At 34.4% G+C, this 23,087-nt stretch overlaps 1 protein-coding gene across 8 annotated transcripts; it reads left to right on the plus strand.

Annotated features, from left to right (window-relative positions):
- The first annotated feature begins 1,095 nt into the window (after positions 1-1,095).
- LOC107037739 (monocarboxylate transporter 10) lies at positions 1,096-21,364 on the plus strand. 8 transcript variants are annotated; one of them, XR_001460862.1, is made up of 10 exons: positions 1,096-1,686; positions 9,271-9,772; positions 13,001-13,152; positions 14,585-14,858; positions 16,295-16,442; positions 16,525-16,693; positions 17,558-17,807; positions 18,298-18,450; positions 19,503-19,601; positions 20,888-20,925. XR_001460862.1 is itself a non-coding variant. In XM_015256456.1 (10 exons), the coding sequence occupies exons 2-10, from the start codon at positions 9,316-9,318 to the stop codon at positions 20,962-20,964; spliced, it is 1,737 nt and encodes a 578-aa protein (XP_015111942.1). In that variant the 5' UTR covers positions 1,096-1,686; positions 9,271-9,315; the 3' UTR covers positions 20,965-21,364. The 8 variants fall into 8 exon arrangements, 7 of the variants coding, with proteins under 7 accessions (XP_015111942.1, XP_015111943.1, XP_015111944.1 ...); XM_015256456.1 differs by having other exon boundaries at positions 19,545-19,601; positions 20,888-21,364; XM_015256457.1 differs by lacking the exon at positions 20,888-20,925 and adding an exon at positions 19,723-19,977 and having other exon boundaries at positions 19,545-19,601.
- The last annotated feature ends 1,723 nt before the right edge of the window (positions 21,365-23,087 follow it).

Genomic DNA, 23,087 nt, shown 5'->3' on the forward strand with positions numbered 1-23,087 from the left:
ATATGACCAAATAAATATTCGTTAATAAACGAAAGTATTCAGGTATTCGTTAATTCGTTAAAGTAGCACTACCCTTCGGCCGGGTTTCGCTGTACTTTTGGATATTTTCAGTTTTAAAATTTTTCAACTAAATTGCATGGACAAAATTTAAAAAATTCATACCCAGTCAGTATTATCTAAATTCAATTTCGCAATATATTGATATTTTTTCAAACTTCCCTCTTGTAAATAAATAATAAAACTTGTTTGCAAAACGGTGGATTATTTTTTATGAGGTGTCAAAAAAATTCTTGATTTTTTCCCATCTGATGAAAAAAAATTCAGATTTTAATCTTCGATTACAATGGAAATGTTGATATTCACATAAGACACTGCGTTAAATCCTGATTTTCAAACATTTCTTCTTTGAAAACCCAAAACGATAATTAAATTGAGAAAAAAATTAGAATTCCGAATCTAATCGAGTTTTCTGCAATTTTTTTGCACTTTTCAATAATCTTTGAATTTACCGTAAGGGTAGAGCTACTTTAAGGGGAAGCGGAACCCGTGTGTCTATATGAATTTTTAGAATTGTGATTTCTGTTACAATTGTTACTTTATATCTATGAAATTACGTTATCGACTGGATCATTGCATTGTCGAGTCCATGAAGTAGTTTCACAAATAAAAAATAATAATTGCAGGAGAAAATACAATTCTAAAAGATCATATAGACACAGGGGTTCCGTTTCCCCTTAAATAAAATTTGAATTCGTCGTGAGACGATTGAGAGCTGCTGCCCTCTGCAACCCGAAGGCGGAAGAGTTCGCGCTCGTAAAATTATAGACCTTCTGCGCTTGAAAACAGACCATTCCTTAAATATTGAACCCCCAAAAATCTAAAAAATTCGCCAGCAAAATAATTTAGAGAATTAGTTCTCTATTATATTTTCATCCAAAAAATTCCACCGGTTCCGTAAAAAAATGATTAAAACGAATAGCATGGGAAGGGTCAAGACTTCCGCCACCACTAGACTCTGCTATATAGCGCACGTGGAATAGATCGAAGCGAGGGAAAGTGTATAAGTGAGCTTTTACGAGTAAGGTCAGGGTTTGGCGCCTTGGTTGATACCAGTGATGGCTCTTACCTTGTCTCTTTCACCCGCATAATCATCAGTGATAAAAATGCGCACATGTGCTAGTGAACAAAGTGCCAGAGGTCAACGAAATGACTGAGAATTTATTGGATGGTTAAAGATGATTGTGACCGACTGTTGTTAGGCGCCACGTGTGGTCCCGCATATCGAGCATTAACTGCCGTCCCCTGAGACCCATTTATCAGCGAAAATTCGATTCCACTGCGGTATCGAGCGGAACTCATTCGATGTCGTCAACGTTTATGTTTTAATTTTTTTTCAAGTTAAAGTTTTCGTTTTAATTGATGCAGTCGGCGAGTCAATTCAGGCCAATGCTGGACGATTTATTCCGGTGACTGTCACTAATCGTCTTCGGAAATTGATTGATAAGTGAATGCTTATGCCATAACAGAGATTGATTGACTGGGGATGATGCAACAGTGGGAATATCGTCAGGCTGACTGGGTCCGCTGATACCGCGATCGCAGTTTTCAAAACTGATTACGGGGTGCGTGAGTGATGATGTCGACAATTTGGGAAATGCGGAATCATCAGTTGACTATTGTCTGAAGGTATTTTCTAAAAATTTTGTTTGATTTTTCAATTGCCCGAGCCGAAGGGAGAGTTATTGCAATGACCCTGAAAATCAAAAGTGGAAATTTAATGATTTTTCCACGTTTCATGACTCCTCCAATCTTTCTGTGATGTTTTTGGACATATATCTGTCCGTCTGGGTGTGTGCGTGCGAATCTATGTGACGCAAACATTTTTGGGAAATAGTTTCTCTTGAACAAACGGTGCAATTTGATTTTTCTTTCGTCGCATCTTCGGGTCACTTAGAACTGATCAGTTTGTGAAGACGATCAAGGATCAAGGATCAGTAATTTTGAAAGGAATTTACCGTAGATTAATCAAAGTTCACTACTTTTTGATTCAAATTTGAATATAATTTTTAATTCTCAATTATAATTGGATAATTTATTCTAAATATCTGACTTTGATTTTTTAATTAATCGAATAATCATCATTCTTGCAAAGTTGTTTATTATTTATAAAATATTTGAAAAAATGAAAATGTTGAATGATAATAAATTTAATAAAACTTGAAAAATTGTACAATACAGTTACCTAATTTTGTGTATAATAAAATAATTTTAATTCTGTATTACGATTTTTCCTATCTCTGAAGACGATCGCGTCAGCAGTTCTTTGGTAATTCGCAAGAAACGTGTGAAAAAACACAAAAAATAATGTTTTTTTCACATATTCCTTTATTTATTCCCGAGTAATGATGCGATTTGAATTTTTTTTTTCAATCGATGCATCGACGTGTCATTCGAATTTGAGTGGATGTGAGCAAAAGCGTCTCAGCCGTTTTCGCGTTATCCGGATGGAAATTTCAAAATTTGCTTTTTCTATCAACCAAAGCAATGGGAATTCGTCGGAAAGTCATTGGTATAACCCGTAATGGGTCACACCCACTTCAGCTCACACGCAATGGGAGTGAGCGAAGCGAGCGACCAACTCAGTCCAATTGGTCTGAGTAGAAAAAGTTGTGTAGAAAAATGTAATTGTACTGATTTTTCCTACAAAAAAAAAGGTTCTGAAGTTACGGAATTTTTCGACAGGACCGAGCAAAAGAATTTTCGTATGTAATACCACAATAGCTTCAAAGTTATCAGGTATTTTCCAATAGGTTCGTTTGTATGTAGGGAACCTTGAGCAAAATACCGGTTTGATTTTGAAGCTCGTATGGTATTTGGAAGAGAATTTTTTCATCCAAATTTCGGCCGAGAGAATTGCATTATGAGACGAAATCCATCTGTCAGTCCCAACGAGGGGCTCACTCGTTAGACCAGTTTTCACTTAATATCTCGGAATCTAAAGGAGATAGCAACATTTTTATTATAACATTTTTTATAGAGCCGATTGAGAGCTACAACAAATGTCATTACGAAAATTTCGCTATCTCCCTTAGATTCGGAAATATTCCTCAAAAACTCAACTGGGAGATAAGTCGACTTAAACCGTTTTACCACTTCGCTACTGATATAAATCGACATGTAAAATTTCCAGTGGATTTATCAAAAATTATCAGTTGAATACCATATTGACTACATAAAATAACAGTCGAATAGTACAATTCTGTTGGCTAAAATTTAGACGGGAAAAATTGTCAATAGAAATCCAATAGGATTCGCCAAGCTTTTGTATGAAATTTTTTCGTGAGTGAAAAAAAATGCATGTCGAAAGTCATCGACCCCGAGCAATTTGCGTCCTAAAAATTCTACAAATAAAGACCCCCATCGCCTCAAAGTCTGACCTATATAAACTCAATAATTCCACTGGTTTCATACATATAAGACATGCTACATGAACGACATATAAATACAATATAATGAACTCGCGAGAACTGATACCAATGAAGGGTTGCCCGAGAGTCCCTCCTTCGCCAGATTATAAACACACGTCAGTCATGATGAATCGCTTTAACGTAGTATGAATAAACTCCAGTTGATTCGTTGAGTGCAAAGAGGAAGAATAAATTCAAAACAAAACAAAAATTAATGATTGATAATTTTTTCCATTAATAGTAACTTTGATGAAATTGATCCATCAAATTCTTTGTTCAATGATTTTTTTTTTGCAATAGTCTTCCGTTTGACTATGGTGTGTTGAGATAACGTACCATTTCGAGAACGCAGAAAAACATAAATTATTTATTACTAATGTTTAACACTGACGATAATTTTTATATTGCACATAAATTTTTCATTTTATTTCTTCAAATTTTTTCTACGTGGAGAGAAATTCACAAAAAAAATCCAGTGCCGGCACTGGAAATTTTCTTCAGTAGCAAGCAAATTTTTCCCGTTCTTGCATGGAATTTCCACAGAAAACCTTAAAAATGTTACCTTAAGGATAATCGGGCGAAGAATAGGATATTCAAAAAATGCAGCCAATTTTATGAAGATTTTTTGACACATTATTGAATCGATTTAGGCACCGTTTGCAAAATCTAAGAAACCCCAGGAGCAGGGCAATGAAACGAACAATAAAAACATTTTTTTTGTGCACTAATTAGGGTGAATCGTCCAGTGTTCGAACGAATAATGTCACAGTTATTTTTGACGTAGATTTAAAAATATAACCAAGTTGAAAATTGATTTAAAAATAATTATGACTCCCCTGTACATCTCCATAGACAATAGAAAAAAATATTATGGATATTAATTGACGATACAATTAATGATATGAATACAAAAAGCTGAAAATGTGTGAAAACCCAGTAATCGAACTGCGTATTCTGTAATGGGAATATGCTATTGGCGGCGTGTCATCGAAAACTGTTTTTTCCGCTGGTAATAATGTAACTTAGACATTTTCAATCATCACAATATCATTTGGAAATGTCATAATTTTATTTTTCATGTATAATGTGAGGAATCTCCACCTTCTTCCAATTTATTTTATAGAAAAAGTACCAATTAGTTCGATTACTGGTCTGGTTCGAACACTGGTTGGTTCATCCTATTCGTTTTCAGATCTATATAATCGATATTCAACGTGTGAAAAGTCTCACTCCAATAACCCACGACTTTTAAAATTCATAGTAGTCTCCCCTTAAAATTCAAGTTATGTTTATACTACTTAAATCCTAGTTCGGGTGTGCGGATAAAACGGAGCTTAAACTTATAGCTAGCCGCCAGAGGAGTATTTCATGAACCAATAGCCGCGGTAACTCGTAGTTTCATCAAGGAGACCGGCCGAACCGCTAATGCGAGTAGCAGCGCTGATCGGAGTTGTAGGATGTGCGTAGAAATCTAGTGGCTTCAGTTGATATTCACTCGGCGGCAGTGACGAGTGTCGAGCGTGCTTCACTCCTTCCTCCATTCGAGTCTCGTGTAATTTAAGAATCAAGTTGAATGCTTTTTCTCCCCCGTTTCCTATCTTATTCTAACTCGTGTCAACTTGTTGCGCCGGTTTTCGCCCAATGACTGCTTCGATGGTTCGTAAATACATAGATATTTTATTAATAATGAGGAGATTCGAATTAAAAAATCCAATAAATTATGTCAGTGGTGAAGTGGTGAAGAACTGAAGTTTCTGAGTGGTTTGGAGGAGAAGCGGTTGAGGAATTTTCAATTTTTATTCAGTGACTTTTATTTATTTATGAATTACTTAAAAAATGAGGATCAGAATATACGTCATATATTATGCTTGATCACCGTTTTTAGCCCTTATATGACCCTCACTGCCTGACGGCACTTTTTTTATTTTTATATTCTGACCCTCATTCCTTCACCTTTACATTCAGGCCCTCAGTTTTTGACTCTAATATTCCGACCCTCATTTTTTAACCTCCACTTTTTAACCCTTATATTCTCACACTTAGTATCCGACCCTTTTACTGTTAAGTCTTCATATAAGGTACCTCTCTATAAGACACCTCGAGCATCGAGCGCTCGAGGCCTACCCCCCACTCTCGGCACTTTTATCGCCTCCCGAATGTTTAGTTCCGTGGGCTTCTTATAAGATACCTATAGCCTTGATAATTTTTCACCGGAAAAAGAGTGATTGCAAGGATCAAACGGAGTTAAGGGTCAAACGGGAGTGACGAACGAAGTGATCATAAGGGTCAAATGACCTTAAGGGTCAAGAGTTCAAACGTGAGAGTCAAGTGAAGTAATCAGACGAGTTAAACGATCCCAAGGGTCACCTCTTTTCTTCGACGCTATAATTATTAAAATGATGACGCAGAATTATCTTAATAGAATAAAGCCCAATTAAAATTCAATTAATTTATTTACTGTCAATAATTTGTACTTCAGCTGTCCAGAAGTGATTATTCTCAAGTCCCCCAACAATCCCTCAACATTAGCTGCCATTCTATCACGCGGGTTTATGTTTAGAGAAAAAAGAGAACGCGGGCTATACGAATTCAAAACATTAAACTCGTATAAATTGATTAGTTATCAATATCCATTCAGTAAAAATGGCAATTCCACAGAATTCGGGCACAACGAGCGAGGTGTCTTATTTAAAATCGCTGATCCCTATTTTTCTCCTCTACAAGCGCGCGTAGTGGGGGTATACGAATTCCCAGAATTTCACTCTCTTACTGTCTCTAAGGTATCTTATATAAAGTATTGACTGTACGTGTTACAACGGCTTCTATCTAGATCAATCAAAAGCAATCCAAAATATTCCCGTTTTTTCGTTTTTTTCATTTTTTCATTCTTGTACGCACGAATATTTTGAGAAGAAATGAAAATAGCAAGTTGAAATTTGGCATTATTGTAGCTTTTACAATATTAAAGATTGGTATTCTGGATGGGCTCAACCGGCCGAGCAGTTTCGGAGATATTCAATCTTTTGTGGAGATTTATTTCATTAAAAGGTTGAATATCTTCCTGTAGACAACCTGTTGCATATGGTTACGGTTGTTTTCCCGTCGCAAGGATAGGAAATTGCTACGGATACATTCGGGAGATTACTACCATTGGAATTGGCAGAAGTAAAAAAAAGAAAGAGACTAATAACGCACAAAGTAACGATCACTTGTGAATTCATTTAAACTATGTCTAATAAAAAAAATTGATTCGAAATATTCATTCAATTTAGTTTTCATGTCTTGAATTGTTCAGTGAATCGTGTGAAGAATTGATTTAATGAAACGTTTGAAAGTGTAAAAGACAAAAAATTATTATTTAATTCGAGTTTGAATTTAATTCAGAAATTCAATTGAAAAGAAGACTTCTCAACGTTGTTTCATTTTAATTCATTTGTCTCAATTGATAAAACGCTCATTAATTGACTCGAGTAGTTCCGGAGACGTGATTAAGTGAGGGTAATATTTTGTCAGGCTCTAGATGACAACTTTAACATTATCAAACAAACTTCGAGTGATCTTTGAACCCGAGACATCAAAGACGATTATGTTTAATTTTCAATGACAATTTATTGGAGTAAATATGAGTTCTCAAGTCAATGACAACTGCGAGTGTCTCAGATCCTTGTGGTTTCAGTTATATTTTATTTTTCAATCACTCTACGTCCCCCTGAGTCTATCAAGGTGAATTAGTTTCAAAAAGTACTGGAGGAAATGATGGAAAATAAGAACGTGACATTGCGTTAAATCATTTGTTTTCGAACAATTCATGGAACAAGTGGGAAATTGCTTTCTTCACAGCAGATTAATTAATTATGAATTATTATCAATTATTAATTAATTAATTGGCAATTTTCTTCCGAACAGAATTTCCATAAGGATGTATTTTTAATTGAATTAAATGATTCATTGCATTTAACATTGGCCCAACGTTGGCAGCCAACATTTCCTCAAAGTTAAAATTTTTTTACTCTTCCCTGAATATTGGTTTCAAAATAATTTTTTTAGAAAACCTGGCCAATTTGCTACAAAATTCTATTGGAATTCTATAGGAATTCTATGGCGGTTTTTATAGGATTTCTGTTGGAATTCTATCGAAAAATTCTACTTGTTTGTATATATTTTGAATTTCTGTTCCAATTTTTCTTTTGAGATTTTTTCCATTAGAATTATTGGGTACGAATTTTCTTAGTTATTTCAGCTGGCTATTGTTTTGTTTTGAATTACAGAATTAGAGCGGAAAAAATTGATGCCCAAGCATTCTTATAGACACAATCTCAAGAGAAAAATTCAAACAGAAATTCGAAATCTATTGATTTTTTATTAGCGAATATCCAATAGGATCAGCGCAAAAAACAAGAAGGATTTTTCAATAGAATTCCAATAGAAATCTTATAGAAACCTCATAGCATTCTGATAGAATTTTCTAGCGAATTTGCTAGGTTTTCTATGGAATTTTTTCATACGTGTTCTCTCTCTCCCTCTCTTTCTCTCTCTCTCCCTCTCGGATTAGAAGGAATTTATCAAAAAATTACTTTCAATTAGAGTTGGCTTACCCTAGTGGAAAAACATAAGGTAGAGGCGTAATATGCCTGATCAGAATTTCGGATCGAACTTGATCAGTTTCTGATCGAGACCTGAACAGAATTTCCACTCGGGTATCTTGTCTTATTACTTTATGACGCGCCTAATGATGAGAATTTCGACAAGAAAATTTCACATTCCTGAACATCATTGTTCATTGATTTGATAGATAAGACTGTAATTATCATTTCATTTTATCCAAATTGACGTCATTTCATAGAGAATTTCAAGTTGATCAATTATTTTACCATTAATTTTTAACAATCCATAATGGTCATAACGTTGAGCGATATGTTGAGCGATTATTGCTTCGTTTTCAGAAAGAACACAGAGAAAAAGTTTTGATTTCCAGGGACATGTCACTGATTCTCAGGACACGGAGTGTTAATAGAAAATAGGCGCTATGTTTTAATGTTCCTGCGTGACTTATTCTATTGGGATTCTTTCTAAAACAATTTTTGGGTACATATTTTCAAATGTTCTATTTGTTTTTGGAATAAGAGATTTTAAAAACAGAGACACGAACTTGAAAAACTTATGCCCAAGCGTTTTTGTAGAAAAAAATGTCAAGAGAACAGTTTCCATGAAATTATAACAGTACAGTTGAGTAACAGTTGAGTTTTTGAGGAATATTTCCGAATCTAAGGGAGGTATCGAAATTTTCGTAACTACATTTGTTGTAGCTGTCAATCGGCTCTACAAAAAAGTTTATAACAAAAGTTTTGCTATCTCCCTTAGATTCCGAGTTATTCTTCGACAACTGGCCAATAGTCAAAATTAACTTGTATCGTTTCACCACTTGGCTACTGAATTTATCTACCAAATCTCATGACCAAGCTGTGTAATTTTGAACAGTGATCAGGGCAGGAAACAATTAAAATTTGTTATCACAGATATAGAAAAAATTTCAATGAAACTCCACCAGAAATTTGATGGAATTTATCAGTGAAAGAACAAAATTTTCATCACGCTGTGACGAAAAGTGAACTTTTCGGCACGCTCCGCGTGCCTAAAAGTCCACTTTCCGCCACATTGTGATGAAAAATATTGTTCGTAACTCGTGAAAAAATGTTTTTTGCACTCGTTACGAAATATACTATTTTCTGTCAGATTTTTTCATACGTCTTATCACTTTTTCCAGCACAACCCATCAATATTGACATTCGTATTCCATTTCCAGGAGTTTGAAAACTTATCTACAGGAATAAACTACCTCTAAACAATCATGACTGCAACGGGATACGTCAACGCGAACGGAGAAGTCGGAACAAATGTCGACTCAGCAGACGCGAGATGCGTCATTGACAATCAAAGAGCCGCTGAAGAAATGATGACACGTGTGAAGGTGACACCCATAGAAAGGCAGTCCAGTGACAATGGAGACGAAAGTGAAGCTTTCATTGATAATAATCATCCTCAAATAGTTTCATTAAGCGAACAATCAAAGTCGGACAATTTTTCGCCGAATAAATTAGTGAGAAGAAAGGGCCAACCTGAGGAGGATGACGATGATGATGACAAGTTACCACCGGATGGTGGAGTTCGAGCGTGGATGATAATGCTGGGGAGTTTCACTATTAATGGAATTTTGTTCAGTGTCATTAACTCCTATTCCCTGATTTTTCTCAAATTATCGGAGATTCTGAGGGACGCCGGGGAAACTGAGGTCTCATCGAAAGCTTGTGAGTTCCTAATTCATTATTTATTTATTAATGCAGAATCAGAGATTTTTGGGGAACTAAAACACTATGATCTAATTGTCGAGGATGCGACGTTTCGCTGAATATATTTTTGCTTCACCAGATTCTTTTTTTTTTATCGTTATTTTACATCGCTTCGACCCCGTTAGGGTATACTGCGATGATGATCAAGACTTTAAATGGTTAGATCGCACCAATCTACCCGGCCGGGATTTGAACTCGGAACCTTTCGCATGTGAGGCAACGAACTTACCCACTGCGCCGAGCCACCGGGCCTAATCATCAGATTCCATGAAGAAATTAAAAACAAACATGTTAGAAATATGTGAAACATGTGACATTTGCTGCAAGTTCCTGTAGGAACTCGATCGAAGGCCTTCAGCCAAGTAGAGTCAAGGCTTTATATAAGATACCTTGGGGACAGTAGGAGAGTAGAATTCCGGGGATCCGTATACCCCCACTACGCACGCTTATAGAGAGGAGAAAAATAGGGATCAGCGGTTTGAAATAAGATACCTCGCTCGTTGCGCCCGAATTCTGTGGAATTTTTATTTTTACTGAATGGATATTGATAACTAATCAATTTATACGAGTTTAATGTTTTGAATTCGTATAGTCCGCGTTCTCTTTTCTCTCTAAACATAACTCCGCGTGATAGAATGGCAGCTGATGTTGAGGGATTGTTGGGGGACTTGAGAATAATCACTTCTGGACAGCTGAAGTACAAATTATTGACAGTAAGTAAATTAATTGAATTTTAATTGGGCTTTATTCTGTTAAGATAATTCTGCGTCATCATTTTAATAATTACAGCGTCGAAGAAAAGAGGTGACCCTTGGGATCGTTTAACCCTTCTGATTACTTCACTTGACTCTCACGTTTGAACTCTTGACCCTTAAGGTCATTTGACCCTTATGATCACTTCGTTCGTCCCTCCCGTTTGACCCTCAACTCCGTTTGATCCTTATAATCACTCTTTTCCCGTTGAAAAATTATCGAGGCCATAGGTATCTTATAAGAAGCCCACGGAACTAAACATTCGGGAGGCGACAAAAGTGCCGAGAGTGGGGGTAGGCCTCGAGCGCTTGGAGCTCGAGGTATCTTATATGAAGCCTTGACTGTATTTTATATGAAAAAATCAATTTATGTTTTGATTTTAGAGGGTAAAGGTAGAGAAAATAGGGATAATTTTGACAAAATTGGGTGTGTCGTGAATGGCACAGTATAGAGCGGTGATATGATGGCTGAGCTTAATCATATTTAGTGTTTTTGCTGCTAGATGGAAGCTTTGTAATCGTTCAAATTTATGCTTTGGATTTTTTGTGTTATATCATTATGATCCGAAAAGTCCGAAAATGTAATTTTAAAACTCTGTCCCTATTTGTGCATGTATGTAGAATAGAAAAACTCAATAACTTATGAGACTGCAATAAATTAAGTTATTTAGAATTTTTTCCGAAAATCCATAGGGACTAACTTTTGGGTCGCATTGTCTTAGGATATATCTTAAGTCTCAAAGAAGTGATTCATCCTGTGCACCATTTCTGAATTATTATATTCATATTTATGCTGTTATATTGAATCGTACAAGGTAAAAATAATTGCACTACTTGGAGGAAGTGCGGATAAGATCGATTTCAATACCGGTCGGAATAGATTGAAATTCGAGTACTTGCTCTTGTACCCGTGATGTGATATTCAATACAGCAAGATGGGAGAATGAAGTTCGTGAATGAGTAAAGATGTAGAACGTCCACAAAGGGCTGCAGATTTTAAAAATCGAGAACTATGCAATGAACTCAACAAATGAACAGTTCCCGATCATTTATTCATTCATTCCTGATTTTCCATGAGAAAATGAAATACTAAATGTCAAATCTTAGAATATTGATTACATCGATTAATGATTGATCATTCATACGAAAGTTCTCAGGGCTGGGGATGGTGACTGATCCAAAAGGCCGATCTTACAAAAGATCATAATATTTTGGTGACTCTTGCCATATAATAATGACCCGCCGCGTGTATCTAAATCTAAAAATTCTTCTCCACTTTTCCTTCCTGCAAAAGTTCCATTTTAATGATTGCCGTGAAGTGATGATGTAAATTATTACAGACTCATAGCCGTACTTCGGAGTTATGCTCCCTGAGCCGACGTTACGCCATTAAAAATGGTAATGAATCGTGGTATTGTGTAATTATCAATTTAGTTTTTCCCCATAGACATATCGATGCGCGCAAATTGGTCACTGAACCGCACTGATATCGAGTGAAGTTTCTCACATTGTTTCCCATAGTTGATAGTATCCTATCGACGCGTCTGACCTGCCACAAACATTCATAAATTGTTTCCTCGTGAGAGATGAAGAAAAATAAGTCTCGTGCATCACGTGGGTGTGATAGCATTGGCTAGTGAAGCATTTTTTTTATTTCCCATGACAAAATCAGATTCAAATCACCATATCGATTTTGTTATTATCAACACACTAATAGGATTTTCTAATTTTGTTTGTGACAAAAATTTGATGTTTACTTTTTTATGAAAACTTATAAAATTGCGATTTTTTGAAATTACGATTTTTTCGGACACTATCTCGTCGCCCTATAGCCAAAGGGCGTAAGTGCCAAAAACCCGCTTCGCGAGTGCATGAATTTGTGATCGTTATGTATTTATTTATTCACTAAGACAGGAGTTGATATTCGCTTTTATTATGTGTCCAGGTTTGAGACAAAATTTGAGTGTTTTTCGACAAGCGTTTTTTTTTATTCAAAGAAACAAAGAAGTATCATTTATTATGACCATTATTGTTATCCATAAATTTATTGCTTCCGAATAGAAGCTTTGTAATGGCTTCTCAAATTTAAGGTTCCAATGGTTTGTGTCAGGGTAACTAAATTACAGACAGAATTATCAGTAATTGCAATTAAATCAAGGCTTGAAAAGTATATTTCAATGCCTTCTTAATTAAGTTGGAAAATGGTGAGAACAGCATCATTGCTTATCAAGTTGCGCAATACTGTCGTGAGCTTTTTATATAAAAAAAAATCTCCAATTCGATAAAACTCAGGTAATAGTATATATTGAATACTTATTCACATTCGGTAAAATTGGTGAAATGATTAATGGGTAAGATGAAAGAATAAAGAGATAAATGAGTAAATGAATGGATAACACAATGTGATAGTGAATGATTTTGCATACGATTACAGCATTGGTTGGCTCGCTGACAATAGGAACGACATTTTTCTTGTCTCCTGTTGCTGGGATTCTCACCGATAGAATTGGAATTCAGATGACGACATTCATCGGTGGTGCACTGGCTTTTGGAGGAATGTTACTGTCTTCTATGTTTTCCACTAGGGTAATTATAATTTCATCATATTCGAGGTCATTTTTCCGTAGAAAATCCTTTTCATCAAGTGGATATTAGAGCTTTATATAAAAATATTAGAGCTTTCACTTGAAAGTTTCAATTTCTGTACATTACGACCTGTTTTGTAGAAAAATTTGTAAACGATCGTATGTAAAAAAAATTTTTATGAATGAAATTTAAATATTATGAATTATTTTTTGCTCAATGGATAATTTAGTAAATTTAGGGTAATTATAATTTCATCATATTCGAGGCCATTTTTTTCCGTTGAAAATCCTTTTTATCATGTGGATATTAGAGCTTTATATAAAAATATTAGAGCTTTCACTTGAAAGTTTCAATTTCTATACATTACGATCTATTTTGTAGAAAAATTTGTAAACGGTCGTATGTAAAAAAAAATTTTTATGAATGAAATTGAAATATTATGAATTATTTTTTGCTCAATGGATAATTTAGTAAATTTAGGGTAATTATAATTTCATCATATTCGAGGCCATTTTTTTCCGTTGAAAATCCTTTTTATCATGTGGATATTAGAGCTTTATATAAAAATATTAGAGCTTTCACTTGAAAGTTTCAATTTCTATACATTACGATCTATTTTGTAGAAAAATTTGTAAACGGTCGTATGTAAAAAAAAATTTTTATGAATGAAATTGAAATATTATGAATTATTTTTTGATCAATGGATAATTTAGTAAATTTAGGGTAATTATAATTTCATCATATTCGAGGCCATTTTTTTCCGTTGAAAATTCTTTTTATCATGTGGATATTAGAGCTTTATATAAAAATATTAGAGCTTTCACTTGAAAGTTTCAATTTCTGTACATTACGACCTGTTTTGTAGAAAAATTTGTAAACGGTCGTATGTAAAAAAAAAATTTTATGAATGAAATTTAAATATTATGAATTATTTTATGATCAATGGATAATTTCGTACATTTAATCAAATTTGTCTCATTCAATTGAATAAACAAATCTGACGATTGAAAATTTCCAAATGCTATAGTGCGACCCATACGAAACTGTAGAAGGTACTGAGCCATCAACATGACTTCCCTTCCACGTGTGAAAAAATTTAATAGAAAAACCTAGCGAATTCGCTAGATCATTCTATTGGATTTCTAAAAAATATTGGACTTTTTCTAAAAAATATTTTCTATTGAACATTTCAATAGAATCGGCCAAAAACTAATAGGAAATTCAATAGAAATCCAATAGAAATGTCTAGCGAAATCGCTACGTTTTTCTGTTGATTTTTTTATGCGAGTCACTAAGCTTGTATGAAGCCGATGATTCATGATTGAGTATTAATCCTTCAAATAACGAATTTGTACTGCAAAAATAACAGAAAATAATCTGCACGCAATTCTGTCCTTCTCGTTTCGCTATAGATTTGTTGAATTGTTTCAAGGTTGAAATTCTGTACCTAACTTACGGCGTTATGTACGGCCTGGGTGCGAGTCTGGCGTACACACCGAGTTTAGTCATTTTGGGGCACTACTTCAAACGTTACTTGGGCCTCGTTAATGGGGTTGTAACCGCCGGAAGCTCTGTATTTACTACAATTATGCCTTACTTAATGGGTACACTGTTGAAGCGATTTGGATTGGTCGGCACACTCAGAAGTTTGGCGGTTCTTACATCGGTCGTTATGATGTGTGCGATACTCTTCAAGCCAATACCTGGTAGGTGAACCACTGGAAATTTCCTCGGTTCATTGCCGCTCTCATCTCCTGTCTCGAGATGAACAAGCGGGTAATCGCGTACCCAGAAAAATTATTTGTTTGAATCAAAGAAATAAGTTTTTATGCAGATTGAAGATTTTTTTTGATTTGATCCAAATAATTGTTCATAATAATAATCCGATAAAATTTTTAGTCTCCAATTCTCAATTTCTGTCATTTGTTCTATTCATTCCATCAAAAGACAACGATAAAAATAGAATTTATGGGTGTTCTTCCCTTATTTGAAAAAATATATCGATTTTAAAACTTTCCGGAGATATTCAAAAATCAATATTTTTTATTTCTTCCCGGCAACGTTTTTTTTGCATTTTTTTTTGTTTTTTCTCGTTAAAATGAGATCATAAAATTCGAAAATATTTATATCCCGCTCATATTTAAAGGAAAAAACAGTGATTCCAAGTTTCCACCGACAAAAATATAAAAAAAAAAAATTTCTCCATTTTCTAGCTGATCATCCCTTTTTAAAAATTTTCAGTGTCCAATTAATGATTTTTGAAATTTATTGTCATTCATGTAATTCTATTCATTCGATCAAAAAACAACGAAAGGCGTCGAAATTATGGATATTCTCCCCTTATTCGAAAAAATATATCGATTTCAAAACTTTCCGGAGACATTGAAAAATCAATTTTTTAATTTCTTCCCGGCTACGTTTTTTTGCTTTTTTTCGTTTTTTCTCATTAAAATGAGATAATAAAATTCGAAAATATTCATATCCCGCCCATATTTGAAGGAAAAACAGTGATTCCAAGTTTCCACCGACAAAAATTTAAAAAAAAAACAAATTTTCTCCATTTCCTAGCTGATCATCCTTTTCTAAAAATTTTCAGTCTCCAATTCATGATTTTAGTAATTCATTGCCGTTCATGTAATTCTATTCATTCGATCAAAAAACAACGAAAGGCGTCGAATTTATGAGTATTCCTTATTCGTAAAAAAATTTCAAAACTTTCCGAAGACATTGAAAAGTTTAGAATCCGACCATAGGAATAAGGAGTACGAATATTCTTTTACCATATGAAGGGAAAAATAGATTTTAGAAATTTCCAGGAATACATGGAGAGATTTTTCTATTACCCTTAAGGGGTAATAGAATGCCGCTCAGTTTCCAAATTTTTGAACAACTTTCCTGCCGAAAATTATTGATATTTTTACGAATCGAAGCACATTAATCTCGAGGAGGTGATGATGAAGATCAATGTGCTTTGGGTTCGAAAAATATCAGTAACTTTGAGCAGGAAATTTGTTTAAAAATTTCGAGGAAACGGTGGCCTTTCGTTACCCCTTAAACTTAAATTTGCCCGATTAGAATGCTTTCATGCGGAAGCAGAAAGTCACGGAAACTCGAGATTAATTTCTCCTCACGAATTTTTCAGTAACGAATAAAGCAGCGCACACACCGGAGTCTGGACTAAATCCGAAGGCCACATTTAGATCGAAGATGAAAACAGTAGTGAACACTTCCATCTGGAAGAGGAAGAAATACGTTGTCTGGGCCAGTGCCATCCCCTTAGCACTCTTCGGGTTGGAATTACTCCTAAAACTAGTAAAAAAATTGCGCATTTCATGCATTAATCTCCGGTAATAATTTCCAATTTGTTTTCAGGTATTTCGTCCCCTACGTTCACATAGCAAATTTCGTGCAGAGAGTATTCGACAAAAATGCCAATGAGCGTCTCCCGATCATGTGCATTGGGATAACGTCTGGCATTGGTCGTCTTGTTTTTGGATACATTGCGGATTTGCCGAGGGTTAATAGAATATTATTACAACAAGTGAGTGAAAAGAATGAATTCAATCATCTTTCTTTAATATTTATTTATTAGTGATGCCACAAGACAAGACGAGAATTACGTATTTCTTGTCTTGTCTTGTAATTTTAGGGTTTTTCTCTCGTCTTGTCTTGTTCCAATTGGCAAGAGAAAATTCGTCTCCTGTCTTGTTGGATATGAGCAAGAAAAAAAAATTCTTGTCTTGTCTTGCGTTCTCTTGTGCACCTCGACGATTTTATTTTTCAATTCCGTGAGATTAATAAATTGAGTTATCCTCGTTTGGCTCGTATGGCTCGTGATTAGTTGACAATTTGTGCATCCAGTGTTCCTTCAGAACGGTTGTTTTCAAAAGCTGGTCTCATCATCAGAAAACACCGGAGTCGATTGAGTAACAAAAATGTTGAGTACTTGCTGTGTATGAATTCATGGTTCTCATCTCCACTAGCTCCAATAATGAAAGATGCGATATTCGAGAAGAAAGATTAATATAATCGAGGAATACATAATTCTTCACAATATCCAGGGATAGATAAAGTGTTATTTAACAAAATAGCCTTATATTATTGATGACTCGAGAGTTTTTAACGAATTCTTCGATTCATTATTTTTCTCGTGTTCCATATCTCTTTTTTCTTTTGCCTTTTGTGAACTTCCCTCTTGTCTTATCTTGTCCTTCTTACCAAGAGAAAAATCTGTCTATTGTCTTGCCTCTTGCACTATTATTTGTCCAAAGAATAGATTTGATTCTCCTCAATGAAGGAAACTAAACATCGATTGTTGAATTCAAGAAGAGAATAAAAGAAGGTATTTCGATTTATGAGTCGCTTTTATTGGCCCCAAAATTCATGAATAATGTTTGTTTTTCAGATATCTTTCTTCAGTATTGGGATCTTAACGATGCTCTTGCCACTGACACCCCCTTACTACTCAATTCTCCTTGTGATAACTTTGTTCATGGGTTTATTTGACGGATGTTTCATATCATTACTTGGCCCAATTGCTTTTGATATTTGTGGAAGGGAAGGAGCCACTCAAGCCATTGGATTTCTCCTGGGAATGTGCTCCATACCTTTAACTGTGGGTCCACCCATCGCGGGTTTATTATTCGATCATACAGGTAAGTTCTTCAGTTATAACAATTCACAAAAAATTATGTTACCATTTGTTTTCCACGATTAATGTGGACTACATTAAGGGGAGATTCCCTCATGACGAAATCTTTTTGGTTTCCTTGAGGAGAAATTTTGCAAAATACTAGTTTTCCCATGATTTGTCTTTCCGAGAAAACTCGATTTCAATAATTAAATTGTTAACAACTTATTTTTCAATTAATAAAAAATTCAACAATATATGATATTTACCGAAATTTTCCTGATTTCGATTGATTTTCATGGAACAATTAAACTAAATTATTAAATTTCCAGACCTCATTAATTTTTCCATGAAATTCTGAATTTCCAATTACGAAATTTCTTGAAATTTTGGTGAAACTAAAATGTGATCAAAATTTCAGCGAAAATTTTCCAACAGTGTGTGGATTAATTTGGCTTCTCCGCTCCTGAACATGCCCTTTTTTTGTTAGTTCATTTTTCAATTTTGATTTTCAGGGTCTTACACGTTACCACTTGTTCTGGCTGGTATTCCCCCAATCATTGGAGCCGGCGCCATGTTCCTAGTGTGGTTCGTGAACGATTCCGAACCGGAATCTTGTAAGAACCATGTAGCTGAAGAGTCCATCAATGATGATGCTTGCCTCAATGGTTGGTAATTTAAAAATGAATTTTGTAGTTGAATGGAATAAGCAGAATTGTCAATTTATTCAACTTCCCACTGATTTTCCACTATTTTTACTATTTAGCATTTTAAAATGCCAAATAGTCAAAAATCTGTGATGGGAGGAATCTTTTTATTTCCTGACTAACATGTCTTTAGTGTTCATTCACAAAACTCGATACGCACGAAAAAATTTTACACAAAAATCCAGCGAATTCACTAGAAAATTCTATAGAATTTCTATTGAACTTTCCTTGAAAATTATATTGGACTTCCGTCGTTTCTATAAACTAGAAAAGAAACGCGCGCTTCGCGCGTGCATACTTAAGCTAGTGGTTCATATTTTTTCCACTAATTACTTGTTGTTCCACACATTTTTTAGAAAATTTTGAAAAAAAAATCTTTTGTAGCTCAAAAATTGGAGGCCCTGGACTGTTTTTAGCATTTTAACCGTTTTCGGGCAAAAGAACAATGAAAAAAAATTTTTTGTAGTAATTATTCGTTTTCACATCTATATAATCGATCTTCAACGTATGAAAAATCTCACTCCAATAACCCACGACTTTTAAAACTGATAGTAGTCTCCCCTTAAGGTGAAAAAGGACTGTTTGCCAATGTTTCTCCAACTTTTTTCTTCGTGTGCTTATGCAAAAAATACCTCAATAGAAGAAGTCATATAAAGATCAAAATCTACAGACTATGTCCATAAAACCTTTCTATTGGACACTTACCTAAACTAATTGAAGAAAAAACTAATAGAATTTTTAATAGAAATCGAAATTAATTTTCTGGCGAATTCGCTAGGTTTTTCTATGAAATTTTTTCGTGTGCGTATTCACCGCTTCGCAAGAATGAAACTCTCAGATCGATGCGATTGAAATTTTCTCAATGATCACCTTAATCCATTCAATTCCGTAATCGATTTTCTCGAAATCGAAGGAAAAACTCAAATAATTAACGTTTCTCCGCCCTGTTATTTCAATAATCCGCTAATTCATGACGAAATATTTTGCTTTTTTGTTGTCCTCCTGCTTTGTAGTTTGAGTCTCGGTATGGTGGTGGTTCAATGTGTGATTCACAGGAATAGCAAAGCCGGGATGTGAATCAATCGCTGGATCCGGTGGAAGGAGAGAGGAAGGTAGGTCAACAAAAAATCAAAATTTATCAGCCACTGCACTTTGCAATGCTAAGTGTCGACGGAACACTGAGCGTGCCTGTTACTCCGAGCCATTCATGGACTGTCCAATCACCTACTACAGATGCTCCAATGAAATTCAGCGCAATGGCTGTGGATGCATTACATACTCTGAGAGTGTTCCATTGCTGATTAGTGCAAGATTGATTGAGTGATTGAAAGCACGAATTCTTCTGCTTGAAATAATAGACTGATAATCATATTTTTTCTCACTTCTGACTGCTGTATGAGCTGTTTTACCATTCGCTTCGTGATGCAAAGTGATGAATGCAATCATGGGCGAAGTTTATTATTTTTTAATAAAATGTGATGTTCGATTCTCCTTTTTGTTTCTCTGATGTCACTCTTCATCACGCTTTATTCTTCTTCTTTTGCTTTCTCGTGAGGGGATGAGTCAATCGTTATTTGATGATTAGTTTCTTCGGAAGTATTTTCGAACGTGAAGGGGATGAATGCTTTCTCATGTGCATAAATTGGAAAGAAAAACTTGGCGCATTTACTAGGAATTTTTTCACGGTCGCGAAAAATAATTTTCATCACGCTTAGGCACGCGAAGCGTGGAAACGTCCCTTATAAAAAACGGAACGCTTAAAACTCAAAAAACTAATTTGTTAAAAGATTTTGATATTTCTTAAATTTCTCATTACGAATTTCAAGAAACAAACTTGAAAAACTCATTCCCAAGAATGATTCTCTCATAGAAAACATCACAAGAGCAAAAATTGTACAGAAAAATCAAAATCTATTGACAATTTTTTGAAGAGCAGTCATAAAAAATCTCAAAACGGAATTGTATTTCAATATAAATTTTCCTAAAACTAATTCTAATAGTAAAAATCGATGCATGAGTCGAAGCGAATTATTTCGAAGAAATAATCTCCAAGCGAAATTGACTCATCCTATTTTACCATGTCCCACTTATCAGTAATTGTCTGATACTCGTTGCCTGAAGATTGACGATGTTTTTGTCTTGGCTTCTTTATCTAATATAAATCTATAAAAAATAAAGACCCAAAAAGTGATGACAATGATAGTTTAGGTGAATGCATTCCTGCGTTTTATTTTTACATTCAAATAAACTTCTATCAACTTTGAAACGCTTGCAATTTCTTTCTTTTGCCTTTCCTACTTCTAAAAATTCCTACCTTTTATTCTTGTGACTCTTCATTAATCGTCAATTTGTTCCGGTTTGTATGAAAGTGAAAATTCGTAATTTTTGGAATTTCCAGGAGGAAACGAGCTCAAACATATGAGGATTAGCGGAACCACCCCTGCATCACTCACACAGACAAATGAGGATACTTAAATATTAAACTAGAAGAAAAGAATAATTTTTTACTCGATTTTCCATTGTCATTCTCCTTTGTCATTTTCTCAAAACCATTGACACCAATTGAATGGAAATGAGAAATGGAATTGTTGAACAGGTTCAGAGAGAATGAAAGTACAAAATGCAGAGAAAAGGTCATGACTCGTCAATTCCGAAACAAATCACCGCCTTGATCATGAGTATTTTTATATGATAGCGAGCATTGATCAGAGATCCGTAGTGTCTTCATGATGTACCTGCCACACATCGACATGGATTCATATTTTTTAGATGGTCTTTAGACATGTACCTCTGGAGAATAGAGGTCGTCAATTGAGTGCACTGAGAGAAAAACGACAAAGTCCTCAAACAAGTCTTACTTGTGCCAACAAAATAGTTTTTTTGAAAATTATCAAAAAAAGATTTTTTTGTGCCAAACATGAAGAGAGTGCGCCGGAATGAAAAATTTTTGTCGCAAAAATAGATTTAGTAGTTCAAAAAAATTACATTCTCTGTACACGCAAGAAATGTCATTTCTAGCACTACTCCTTCGTTATTCGATACTCCCATACGTATTTCGCTCCCGAAAAATCTTTGTTTTATGCGAAACAAGGGATAGTAGTTTTTCGTTTCGACTGTCTAATAATTACAGACAAAAAATGAACCCTTAAATGAAACAATAATAATGAAATGATAGCAATCTCGTAACTTAGGGATAAAATATTTGCTGATAAATTTTCCTCTATATGAGATATTTTCATCCTGAAAAGGCACCGTCTGGTATGAATTATCCGCCTCTTGAGCCAAATATTTCGTTGCTGTCGAAAGCAGAGCAATTATTCATGTTTGAGACTTTCAAATTCGAACCAAACAAATTCTTTTTTGGCAATTTTCAACGCGATTTTGTTGGCCCAAATAAGAATTGTTTGACAACGTGTTTGTTTTTCCCTCAGTGTGGAGACTTAGAGAATAGTAACATTTCTCCTACTGTTCTTCCATGACTAAATTTTATAGAAAAACGTAGGGGATTCCATAGAAAATTCTATTGGGTTTCCATTATTTAGATGTGCTAGGCCTTTACGTTCTTTAGCTGATTTGAAGAAAATCAAAATTTTTAAAGTGTCCAAATGATAAGAACAATCAGGTCATTCACTTATGAAAAAATTCAATAGAAAACCTTAGTGAATCGCCGGAAAATTCTATTGCAATTTTCTGATATTTGTATTTTAGTTTTTGGCCTCTGCGGTCATTAGCTGATTGGAATTATCGAGAAATTCTCTGGGGATTCTATTAAACTGGTAGAGAATTCTCGTTAAAATTATATTTTTTCGCGCAGATGCTATTAAATATTTGACAGGAAAAAGTCAATAGATTTCGATTTTTCTGTTTGAATTTTTCTCTTAAGATTTTTTCTGTTAACACTATTGGGCGCGGATTTTCTAAGTCTAAAACACAAGAAAATCAATCAAAATTCGCAAATGAACAGTAAAGCACGGCAAAACATAATTTCCAAATTTAATTCAGTAGCGATGGGGTAAAACGGTACAAGTCAATTTTGACTATTGCCCAGTTTTCAGTGAATCCCTCGGAATCTAAGGGAGATGGCAAAATTTTTATTATAACCTTCTTTGTAGAGCCGATTGAGAGCTACAATAAATGGAATTCCGAAAATTTCGCTATCTCCCTTAGATTCGGAAAGATTTCTCAAAAACTCAAATGGAAAGTAAGTCGACTTAAAGTAGCTCTTCAGTTTTTAAATTTTTTAACTAAGTTGCATGGAAAAAATTTGAAAAAATTCATACCCAGTCAGTATTATCTAAATTAAATTTCGCAAAATATTTATATTTTTTTAAACATTTCCCTCTTATAAATAAATAATAGAACTTGTTTGCAAAACGGTGGATTATTTTTTATGAGGTGTCAAAAAAATTCTTGATTTTTTTACATCTAATGAAAAAAAATTCAGATTTTAATCTTTGATTCCAATGGAAATGTTGATTAAGACACCAAATCCTGATTTTTAAACATTTCTTCTTTGAAAAACCAAAACGATAATTAAATTGAGAAAAAAATTAGAATTCCGAATCTAATCGAGTCTTCTGCAATTTTTTTGCAGTTTT

This window comes from Diachasma alloeum, unplaced genomic scaffold (genome assembly GCF_001412515.2).
Source record: "Diachasma alloeum isolate Michigan unplaced genomic scaffold, Dall2.0 Dall_scaffold_00269, whole genome shotgun sequence".
In the NCBI taxonomy this organism is placed as follows: domain Eukaryota; kingdom Metazoa; phylum Arthropoda; class Insecta; order Hymenoptera; family Braconidae; genus Diachasma; species Diachasma alloeum.

What these genes read in the sequence shown, in the direction of transcription:
- LOC107037739 (XM_015256453.1), top strand. Translation starts at nt 9,316, where the DNA reads ATGACTGCAACGGGATACGTCAACGCGAACGGAGAAGTCGGAACAAAT. An exon ending in TGAGGTCTCATCGAAAGCTT is followed by an intron (nt 9,773 to 13,000) that starts GTGAGTTCCTAA and finishes ATACGATTACAG; the next exon opens with CATTGGTTGGCTCGCTGACA. An exon ending in ACTCTTCAAGCCAATACCTG is followed by an intron (nt 14,859 to 16,294) that starts GTAGGTGAACCA and finishes CGAATTTTTCAG; the next exon opens with TAACGAATAAAGCAGCGCAC.